Below are 12,038 nucleotides of genomic sequence, written 5' to 3' on the forward strand. Positions count from 1 at the left end.
GGACAATTCACCTAAATAAATTGTTTGACTCTCAAAATTACCCAAATGCATTGTTTCCAAAACGAAGATGCAAATGCATTGTTTCACCTATCTATGGAAACCGCTACTGGCAGTAGCGGTTTAAAGAAACACAGAATCCGCTGATGCTAGCCGCAGATTACGTTGAATTATGGTAGCATGGAAACCGTTGTTATCTGCCGCGGTTTATGCATGATTTTGGTTGGTCATAAACCGCTATTGCCAGTAGTGGTTTATGTGCATTGGGCCTCGTGAGTAAACCGCTAGAGGCTATAACGGTTTACGTTCAGAATGTGTGTGAAAAGGGCTGCCTATATAAACCGTGGAGGGGCCAAATATGGAGGAAGAGTGTTATTCACAAATGGAGGGGGAGAAAAATTTTGTGGCTCTGGTCCACTGCTCTGGAAAAATTCAAAAGAGCAAAAGGCATGGTGTGAAATTCACGGATAGAGAACCGCTTAGTATTTTTATCCGATCTTCGAGTACGTTGGTAGAGATTAAGCTCAGCATATTACGGAAGCTCGGTGCGTGTGGGACGAAGTGGGTAAAAAAGTTGTTTTACAAGATTTCCATTGCCATTGTATCAGCTGGTGTGAGATATAAGACCTTTGTGATAGGGTCGGATAAAGACCTGCAGGTCTTGTTTCACTGCAGGTGTAGTTTTCCGAAGGTGAGGATACCTGAGCTGCTTGCGAAGTTGGAAGATGGTGTCGACAGCTCTGGGGCATCGACACCGAATCCTCAGTCGACGACGGTCGGTGGTGCCTCAACATCGATGCCTGTGGTAGCAACGGCAGTTCTGGTTCCTGAGCCCGAACGTGCTGGGGCTGTTCATGCTAGTGTGCCTCCTGTTGTGCCTAATTTTGAATTTGAGGCCGGACCGGATCGAGTTGAGAATCCGATGCGTGACGATGATTCGGATGAGGAGCCGGTCGATATTGGTGGGGACAGTGATGATGATATTCCAAGGGGTACACCAACATCCCATGGAGGTTCCGGTTCTAGAACACAACAGTACCCTCCGCACCTGTCATCGTTGAACTTGGAAGCCATTGGCCAACACTAGAATGTAGAGGCAACCTTCGTGGGGAAGGGTATGCATGATGCGAATCCTTTGACGAAATTCCAGATTGGCCAATCGTTCCAGAGTAAGGAGGAAGTTGTGCTGAGTGTAAAAGATTACAGTATTCGGCGTGGAGTTGAGTATAGAGTAATACAGTCCGACAATCTGAAATACCAAGGGATATGTAAGGAGTTAGGTAACGGGTGCACGTGGTTGATTTGTATAGTCATGCGAAAAAGGAAGAGCACATGGAAAGTTAGGCGGTACAACGGGCCACACACGTGTATGGCCACATCGATATTAAGCGACCACAGGCAGCTTGATTATCATGTCATATGTGCGACAATCTTTCCATTAGTTAGAGCTTATGCGTCGGTGTCGATTAAGGTGCTGCAAGAGGCAACGGAGGCGACATATGGTTTCAGGCCTAGTTATAGGAAGATGTGGATGGCGAAGCAGAAGGCAGTAGCACAGATCTTTGGCGACTGGGAGGAGTCATATGGTGATCTGCCCCGCTGGATCCTTGGGGTCACATCCACCATGGACGGATGCGTTGCTCTGCTGAAGACCTCCCCGGTTAGAGTGGGTGATCAGGTTGATGAAGATAGAGTCTACTTTCATCGCATGTTCTGGACATTCCCTCCATGTATTGAGGCATTTCAACACTATAAGCCGCTTGTCAGTATCGACGGAACACACCTGTATGGCAAGTATGGAGGGACGTTGTTGTTGGCGATTGCTCAAGATGGAAACTCGAATATACTGTCTGTTGCATTTGCACTCGTGGAGGGGGAAAATGCAGAGTCTTGGTCATACTTTCTATCCAACCTTAGAAGACATGTTACTCCACAGTAAGGTATTCTGGTGATTTCTGATAGACACAACAGCATCAAGGCTGCACTAGAGGCACCAGATAGTGGTTGGCGACCTCACCATGCTTATCGGGCATTCTGTATTTGGCATGTTGCTGCAAATTTTGCCCTTACTTTCAAGGGGCAGGATGCAAGGAGGTGGCTTGTAAATGCCACTTGTGCAAAGACGGAAGCAAAATTTGACTATTGGTTTGATATAATGAGGACAGAGAACCCGGCCATGTGTGATTGGGCAAACAGGATAGAGTATGAGAGGTGGACACAGCATAAAAATGGGGGGAGACGATATGGTCACATGACGACCATCATTTCCGAGTGCGTGAACTCTGTTTTGAAGGGCACAAGAAATCTACCGGTCACATCCTTGGTGAAGTCAACCTATCTTCGGCTGGCTGAGTTGTTTGTTATCCGGGGTCAGACGGTAGAGGCACAGTTAGGTTCCGGGCATCGGTATTCCCAGCCACTTGTTAAGGCCATTTAGCGGAACTTGAGGGATTCGAGGTGCTTCACCGTGACCGTGTTCGACAGGCATCAACTTGACTATACAGAGACTACCCCCACAGGCAAATTCTCGTTGGGTAGCTACCGGGTTTCCCTAAGGGATCGCACCTGCGATTGTGGATACTTCCAGGCGCTGCACTACCCCTGTTGCCATGCCATCGCATGCTGTGTGCAGTCACGACTAGATTGGGCCACTTACGTCGATGAAGTCTATAGCATGTCTGAGGTATTCAGGTTACACCCGAAGGGGTTGCCCTCAGCGAGGTTCTACCAACGTCATATAGGTTTATCATGGTTTAGTGACTTTGTATTAGGGTATGTGTCAGTTTACTAGTTATAAGTTTATTGTTTGTCCTTATGACTTTGCTACTTTGTGTTAAGATTGTCCTTTATCATGGTTTAGTGACTTTGTATTAGGGTATGTGTCAGTTTACTAGTTATAAGTTTATTGTTTGTCCTTATGACTTTGCTACTTTGTGTTAAGATTGTCCTATAATTGTTATCAGATTATTAGTTACCTTTAACTGAATTTGTTGATTATCACTTTGCTACTTTGTATTAACATACTCGAAACTAAATCAATTCGACAAAATCAATGAAAAGTCGACTTCCTTTATACAAATGAGCATATAGTCATGAATATAAATATATCATAAGCCATATAGTAGTAAATGAATATCCCAAATAACAGTCGTCCATAATAACTAAACATAAAGTCACTAACAAAGGTCTAAATCACATACCCAAAATAAAAATACAACACAACAGACTAATCATCGCGATCATCCTGGGCGGCAGCATCAAAAGGCCCAAGCAGATGAGATCCTGTCCCACAGTGAGTGGGACGCCTGACTCTAGCTGGGCGGGCCGCCTCCTGTGCAGTGTCATCAACCGGAGGGTCTAACCCAAACGCAGACTGGGGGTCCCTCCCATGGTGAACCAAGTATCCAACGGGCTACCTGCAGGCTCGTTAAGATCCACCACATACTGTCCCTGGTAGTCAGGTGCATAGGACTGCATCTCTGTCTTATATGGGTGGTAAGCTGTGGTATCGAACTGCACATCCGGCATCTGCAGGTGGTAAGGTGGGGCATCGAACTGACCATGGGACGGGCCAGCATCATCCCCAATCATCGCAGCAAACTCTGCATAAAACTATGAGCAACCCATCTGATCATCTAAATCCACAGTCATCGTCGCCGTACCGAGATCAGCAAACATCTGCTAACTCGGCTCAGGCATCGGAGAGTAGGATCTACCGATGTGTGTCCCGCCTCCAGCCTGAGTCGCTGTGTCCCCACTAACTCCATCGCGGAACTGGGTGCCACCTCCAGTGCCCCTATGTCTGGACCTCACCTGACGAACACGGTGATTGCCCCCAACTCTGGCATCCCTGCCTGCATCATCCTCCTGCATCATATCATCTAACCATCGCCACTCTCGACCGGTGTCCCGGGTACCAGCACAGCGGCGTCTCTCAATACGCCGATTGTCCGGCATATCAGGTAGCTGTGATCTGCATGGGACCTGAGATGATCCTCTCTGAAAGGCCTCTGGCGGTATCTCGGTGCCCCTAGGATCTGTAAATGCTGCCCCTGGGCTAAGGAACCTATGTGCCGCTCGGTACCACCAATCTAAATAATCAGAGGAGGGACCAGGATCTGCCACTCAATCGATCAAAATGACTGCATCAAGTCTGTTCCCCCAGTGTAAATGCCAGGCCTGATAGTAATGGGGGAACCACCTATCTCCTCCCCTCCCGTCCTTAGCATGCAGCCAGTCTATGTTCAAAGCCCCCTCGGGGATATGCTACACTCCACCAAGCTATGGGACAACCTGTCAACCTGATGCCACTCGATGACCGCAAAGTATATCAAAGTAGTGACCGCTCGCCATATGCGACAATGCTCCTCCATAAGTATCTCCAGATGGACCACAATAAGTACATCAAGCGCGGAGTAGGGCTCCCATACAATCTGAAAATGTAAAACCCATCAAACATTACCACATCAAGTATATATTTAGTCACGACCTGAAAGCATAACACAAATGAAAACCTAACAATTATCATACTTACATCGCGAACGGTCAACCGATCCAACGCAAGACGATAATTTATGACCCTCTATTCCTTGCCATCGTTCGGAGGTAAGTAAGCAGACCACCTTAAAGGAAAAACATATGAGACACAAACTTATAATACCACGCCACATGACATTTTTAAACTTTCAAAAACATAACCAATACCTGGATGCCAGCGGAAAGGAGAAAACCTCAAACCCAGGCGGCCTAAGCGACGGAAACCGCCAGAATATCCAACTCTGTAGCAAATAGAGAGGACCCGCAAGGTTGGTCACGTTTCTGTTCGCAACCCGACACATGCATCGGTACAACCACGCCAAAGCGGCCGACCCCCAGCTACACCTCCCCATATCATCAAGGTTCGCCACAAATGACAACTACCATATATATACCTGGTTCGCACTCTTGTCCCCAAATAACTGAGTGGATAACAGCATTATGATGTAGGTACGTGCGTAAATGCGGACAGTGTCCTCGGTCGCATCTACTGATAACACCCTAAACCTCTCGTGGAACCATATAAAGTGGACCGTCATCTGCTTGACCTTATTCGGTGGTGGTAGCTCACTGAATAGATCCTAAAACCACTCCCAAGATGGTCGGCCACCCTCCATGAATTTCTCAAACTCCCCAAGGCAACCACTCACGGCCCACCCATCGACAGGCAACCCTAGCTGAAACGCCACATCTTGCAATGTCACTGTGCACTCTCCGAAAGGCATGTGAAATGTGTGCGTCTCAGGATGCCACCTCTCAACGAACACACTGACCAAGAGTTCATCCAACCAGAACCAGTGGCTGTTTAGCCTAGCCAAATGATACAATCCAGCCCTCTCTAAATACAGGATGATCCTTTCATGCATGGGCATATTTTGTTGCCGTCTCACACTGTATATACACCTAGTTGGCTGCACACAACATGAAAGATATACAGGAAATAATTAAATTCTACTATCCACAACAAATCCCCCTATTTGATGATAACAAATATCTTAAAAACATAATACAATAGTAAATATAACATAACACTATAGAATAAATAACAGCCACAATATAAAAATAGAATAATAGCGAATACAACACTTCATATCATAAAAACATAATAACCCAAAATAAAATAAATAACAAGCACAACTATAAAACTTTGTCAAGTTAAAACAGAAAAATGTTCCACAAAATAATTGTAAAAAATAAAAAACGGACAAATCATAAAAAAAAAGCACTCATATGACCCTAAACAATAAGAATTCCATAAAATAAACCAACAACACATATGATATTATTCATTGGTGGAAACTAAATTCATTTAATTAATCATATTTGGAAATTAACAAAAAATTAAAACGCTAGCCAAATCGACTAAACTAACATCCTAACATGAAAAGCCAAATTTCAAACTATAGGGATTAATCTATAAATTCTAGTTCCTCTACCTTACATACCATTTTTCTAATTAACAAATGCTAACACTAAAAAAAACATAAAACTTACCTCGTCACCAACGGCACCGGCAATATGCGCAACACCGTTTAGTCGGTACAAGCTCCTTTCGTCTCCCATGGTATCCCACCGGAGGTCGGCACTCAGATACCTCGGACCCGCTCTCAAGTTGCTCTGACCTCTCTCTAGAATTTCCCCTCTCTAACCAACCTAAAAAACACTCCAAATGAGTAATCCGTGGCTGCCTTCCATGGTTTATATAGGCAACCACTATGAACGTAAATCGCTATAGCCTCTAGCGGTTTACTCACGAGGCCTAATGCACATAAACTGCTGACCAACCAAAATCATGCATAAACCACAGCAGGTAACAGTGGTTTCCATCCTGCCACAACTTAACGTAATCCGCGGCTGGCAGCAGCGGATTCTGTGTTTCTGTAAACCGCTACTGCCAGTAGCGATTTTCATAGATAAGTGAAACAATGTATTTGCGTCTTCGTTTTGGAAACAATGCATTTGGGTAATTTTGAGGGAGAAACAATTTATTTAGGTGAATTGCCCCTATTATTATTGAGTGATTATATATTGATGGTTTTTAGTGGCTAAGAGAAGGGGGAGGGGTTGAATCTTAGCCCCTTTTTTACTTAATAACACTTGCTGGTCTTTGAAACAACTTCTGGAGACTTTTTGATTTTTGTCTCGTACCCAGCCACGAGACTTTTTCTTTTGTCTCGTACCCGACATGAGATATTTTTCAGTTTTATCTCTTGGGCAGCAGAAACAGAAATGGAGTAGAGTAGAGAGAAAATTACACCAAGATATATCCTGGTTCAGCTGCTAAGTGCAAGGCAGCCTACATCCAGTCTCCATCACAACCATGATGGAATTTCACTATAATCATTCTTGATTACAAACACCAATTCTTCCTAGGAACTACCATTCTTATTCGGGACAAGTCCAGAATCTAATCCCCAATCCTGAACTTGACTTGGTCACTGCCAAGCTTTCAACTACAAAGTGCTAACCCAATTTGCAAGGGAATTCCCACAGAATTATGAAACACAACACAGATGTACAAAGGACCTCTAAGGACATCTATGGCTTTCCTTTTAATTTTGTGCACTCTGCCTTTTTTCGCTCTATGGCTTTTTCATACAAACCTCACTGTTTGCCTTTTTCCATGAGACTCAAGACAGACAAAATTAAACAGAAAAATTACAAAATAAAGAATATTAAAGGAGAAGAACTTCTGTTAGCTTAGATAGCTATGAGAACTCTGTGCCTTGCACTCTCACTCCTTGCCTCAAGCCCTGGCTGTTCTCCCTTATATATAGGGGGAAGCCTCCACGGTTGAAACCAAATAAACCAAGCTAAACTTTTTCTTCTTCATGTAATCCGGTTCGGCCAGAGTGAGAGGAGAGATAACCAAATGCAAAATCTAACATGCAATTACCTCTAGTCCTTCATTGGTCACCAATCTTCATCAATCCGAGCCCTCCATCTTGCCTTGTTCTCCAAGACGGATTCCTATCCCTTGATGAGTTATGATGATGATAGCTTCTTCTGCTCCAAGTTCTGCCTCCTCCATCACGTAGCCACTGTAGCTACCTCCTGTGGTGGTTGAGCAGAATCAGAGACAAGCCATCCCTCCAAGGATCTTCTTCTACTGATTGAAATCTTCTTCATCCATTTTTGGTATGGAGAAGCTGAAATCTCTTCACCAAATCTTACCTTTCTTGGTTGAAGATCTTAGCCACAACATACTTTATTTTATTTTCTTTTTCTTGCCATCATTGTGATGGTCTTGTAGCTTGCTTCTCCTTCTTTTCGATGGCTAGGCTTAGTTTCCATTTTTTTTCTATGAGGTGACCGAAAATGGAGAAGAGAGATGAGAGAGAAAAGAGATTTGAAAGAAAGCAATTAAATGAAATTGAACAAATTAAAATGAATTACTTTTACTTACCCCTTTGCTGAGTAGCCTGTAGCATTAAGCCCATCAATCAAATCAATGACAATTTCTCTCTCATTGTTCTAAGGTCTACATTAACTCTCCTTAATAAAATTTTGAATTCCATCACATGATAAACAAAGTAGATCCGTTGGAAGTATGAAGCAAAATATTTGCTTTCTCTCAATATTGGTTTCGGACCAACTTTAATGGTCTTGGAGCAAGAATTTCAATTGAGCTTGTATCACAAATTCTGGCCCAAATAACATAACACCAATTCAGCCACAAAGATAAAAATAATTTTGTATCACTGCTGAATGTATTTTTAATACAATTGGGCTTGCAGTATTTTTTCTTTTCTGTTCAGCCCAATAGCAAAATCTGCACCAACAAAATTATTAATTAAGCAAGTATGAATTGAGATTACATTAATAATTTTGCAATTAATCACATTAATAATATTCATTTATCACTAATTTAAAATAGAGTTTTCCAAACTCATCAATCTCCCCATTGATGACAAACATTATTAAAAATTGAAATGGAAAGAAATAAAAAAGTTAGAGTACTCCCTTTGTGAATACTTGGATTCCTTCCTTTTCAATTGTTGCATGGCTCCCCTTAAAGTATGCTATTTTACCAAGGGAAGCTTTATACCTGTAACTTTAGAAATCAAGCTTAAGGAAACTATGTTATTCAACATATTAATTTTTGAAATGTTGAATGCTTGATTTATGAGCAGAATTTGTTTGATAAGCAAAACTCATTTGTTTATCATAAATTGATTTTCTGCTCAAACACACACAATGCAATTGAGTACATATCAACCGAAAATATTTTTGGTGTTTCAAGAAATTGCTGTTCAAGCTATTCGAAGATATTTTCCTAAACAGTATATCAGAGCAAAATAATCAGAGCAAGGAAAATATTTCTAATCAAGCATGATTATCTCAAATCATAGCAACTATCAAAATTTATTTTCATACCACAGCTTAAAGGAACTGCCAAAAATAAAGTATTCAGCAAGCATATTTACCAAGGTAAATCAAATGTATATTCCTAATCCATAGCAACAAACATATTCACCAATGTAAATCAATTGCATCCTCAAAATAAATCAAATGCATATTTCTAATCCAAAACTCAGCAGGCATATCTATGAAACAAATGCATCACAAGCATCAAGCAGCAGCAAACATTTTTACCAAGATAAAACAGATGCATTAACATCAAGTAGATCACCACAACAAAAGATTAAAACAAGGGTGATCATGAATCCAAAACCACATAGGATTTCATCTCCTGTTTTCTTAGTTTTAATTTTTTTAGCCATTTCTCCCTCTTTTGGCATCAAGGGGCACCTGCAAAAAAAATGACATTGGAAGCAAAATATAATCAAAATACCAAGAGTTTATCACAATGTCATAGGTCTAAAGTATCCAAGCAGACTACTACAGTATCAAATTGAGCCTGAACAAGCCAATATCAAATATAAGAAGAAAACAGTGATCAATCATCTGATAAGTTGAACTCAGAGCCATCTGCCTCCTCTTCACTAGCAGCACCTATCTCCTCCTCAAAACTCTGCAACATTAGACCTACCCTATCTTTTCACCTCATCCACACCCTCTCATTTTCATAGGCTTGCTTGCGGGCTGCCTTATAGGATTGTACCATTAGCTCCGACATGTTGGAGAATTCAGTGAGGATTTCTTTGATCGATTCTGTTGTCTTGGAAGACTCAGGCCGACTCTCAAACTCACTGTTCGAGGGTACTGACTTCTTCCCTTTGGTTCCCTTCATAGCTCCTCCTCCTTTAATCATTGATACCTTATTTTCTACAGCTTCATTGGTTAAATCAACTTTAAAATATTCAAAAATACTGGTGAAAAATATGTCATAAGGCAGATTTACCTTTTTGGTACTCTTAACAGATTCCCACATGTGCCTTATCATAAGGTATCCAAATGAGATAGGAGTAGAAGTAACAAGAGCAAAAAGTACAAGAGAGTCAGAAATAGTTACTCTGTTATGTGAACCACTTTGAGGAGTCAGAATATAGGTGATGATTCGGTGCAGAAGAGAGTTTGTTGGTCTGAGGGCCTTATGAGTAGGAATGGTGCCATCCAATCCAGACAAGTTCTCACAGATTTGAAGGGATTGCTTGTATGTGACCCCGACCTGAGAGTCCCATTTTTCAGTCATGTACGCTCTTGGTCCCTCATCTGTTTAGCCTATGGCAGCGCTGATGGTCTCAGAATTCAGAGTCATGTATACCTTCTTTACGTAAGAGTGGATGGTACCATCGATCAGTCTCATATTAGTATAAAATTCTCGTACCAATCCAGGGTAAACATGTTTCTGAATATGGAGCAGAGAAGTCCATTTCATATTTTCAAACAGAGGAGAGACGTTAATTCCTTTTGCTGTGAGTGAGTCCAGATTCACTAGGTAGGTGGCACAGAGGTGGCGCTTCTCCAACACTTCCTTGTGGAATTCATAAGAAGCACACGAATTGAACCTGGCTGGGTCATAGTGTGAGTGAGGTTTGTTGAACTTATTTTTGAAGTCCAATGATTCCAAGTTTGCTGGTTCCCTGGTGTTGTGCAACACAAATCTGTTGGTTTTCTGTGAATTGCGTCCAGGGGTGGTCTTTTTCGGTGGTGATGGCGGAGGTGATGGAGGAGGTGAGGTGTGGGATTCTTCTTCTTCAGCCACGGGTACCTTCTCTTTCTTTTTCCTAGAAGAAGTCTTCGTTGCTATCACTTTTCTCCTTATGGTGTCCGTGTGCTTGGATGGTGGTGAGGGAGAAGATGAAGAGGTAGAATGAATGTGTATATGAGTGTGGGTTTGAGAAGTGGTAGGTTTTTGGGAGAGAAGGACTCGTTCACTTTTCCTTGGGGTAGTTTTCTTTTTCATGATAATGAAAATGGAGAAGTGGGAGGGGGAAGATGAAGAGAGAACCGAATTGAGTGGAGAGAAGAGAGAGGTTAAGGACGCATTAAATGTTGAGTGGAGAGAGAATTGGAGGGAGTTAATACTCATTAATGGGCGGTTATTAACCAATGGAGGTTTCCTTTTATTTGAAATTAAAACAAAAAAGTTGTTTCCTATAATCAAGGGATAAGAAGAGGGAAAAGATTTAATTTGACAATAACCTCTTCCAACAAGATTTGATGAGGAAACAAAAAGGAATTGTAATTTACACAAAGAGGAACTAACAAAATGGTCAGAGTGGGGTCAAAGAAGTTTGGTGGGGCCCAAAAGAATTAATGTCTGCGCAGTCTCTCCCTTGATCATAGCCCTTTCAACACATCCTGATTTTTATCTCCTGCTTTCCTACAAGACAAAACTGAACAGAATCAAGAATTTCACAAGTTATCAATAGAGCTTAAATCTATCATTCCCAAACTTTTTCTCAAAGTGCAGAATCTGTCTTAACAGAGGGATTTTGTAAAAATGTCAGCGAATTGGTCTTCAGATTTTACAAATTGAATATCAATAGTACCCTTTTGCACATGTTCTCTAATAAAATGATATTTGATTTCAATGTGCTTGGTTCTTAAGTGCAGAACTAGATTTTTTGAGATGTTTATAGCACTCATATTATCACAAAATAAGGGTATACTATTGATCTTTAATTTGTAATCTTCCAACTGCGTTTTTAACCAAATTAGTTGTGAACAACATGCAGATGTAGAAATATATTCAGCTTCAGTTGTGGATAGAACCACTATGGCTTATTTTTTGCTTGACCACATGTTGAGTGAGCTTCCAAGGAAACAACACATGCCGGATGTGCTCCTTCTATCCACCCTATCTCTCGCATAATCTGCATCACAAAACCCTACCGCACAAAAATCATCAGATTTTGGATACCACAAGCCATAATCACTAGTTCCCTTAATGTATCTAATGATGCGCTTAATGGCTGAAAGATGGGATTCTTTTGGGTGAGATTAAAATCTTGAACACACACCCACACTTTGAACAATATCCGGTCTAGAGGAGGTAAGGTACATGAGTGATCCTATCATTCCTCTATACCGGGTTTCATCCACATCTTTGCCATCATCATCTTTTTCAAGTTTAGTGTTTGGATGCATTGGTGTTC

General features: G+C 41.8%; 1 protein-coding gene and 1 long non-coding RNA gene across 4 annotated transcripts; one reads left to right on the plus strand and one right to left on the minus strand.

The window, feature by feature from the left end:
* Positions 1,115–2,434, plus strand: LOC110268340. Its single transcript, XM_021114428.1, has 2 exons — positions 1,115–1,845; positions 1,960–2,434. The coding sequence occupies exons 1-2, from the start codon at positions 1,115–1,117 to the stop codon at positions 2,432–2,434; spliced, it is 1,206 nt and encodes a 401-aa protein (XP_020970087.1).
* On the minus strand, positions 3,049–11,769 carry LOC110267796. 3 transcript variants are annotated; one of them, XR_002355711.1, is made up of 4 exons: positions 7,940–11,769; positions 4,702–5,444; positions 4,532–4,619; positions 3,049–4,430 (listed from the first exon to the last, which is right to left on the minus strand). It is a non-coding gene; the product is annotated as an uncharacterized LOC110267796 (long non-coding RNA). The 3 variants fall into 3 exon arrangements; XR_002355710.1 differs by lacking the exon at positions 7,940–11,769 and adding an exon at positions 6,028–6,644; XR_002355709.1 differs by lacking the exon at positions 7,940–11,769 and having other exon boundaries at positions 4,702–6,644.

This window comes from Arachis ipaensis, chromosome B10, assembly GCF_000816755.2.
Source record: "Arachis ipaensis cultivar K30076 chromosome B10, Araip1.1, whole genome shotgun sequence".
In the NCBI taxonomy this organism is placed as follows: domain Eukaryota; kingdom Viridiplantae; phylum Streptophyta; class Magnoliopsida; order Fabales; family Fabaceae; genus Arachis; species Arachis ipaensis.

Excerpts from the sequence above, each read along its gene's own strand:
- LOC110268340 (XM_021114428.1), top strand. The coding sequence starts at position 1,115 with ATGCATGATGCGAATCCTTTGACGAAATTCCAGATTGGCCAATCGTTC. Across the intron at positions 1,846-1,959 it reads GATGGAAACTCGAATATACT|ACACAACAGCATCAAGGCTG; the intron begins GTCTGTTGCATT and ends GATTTCTGATAG.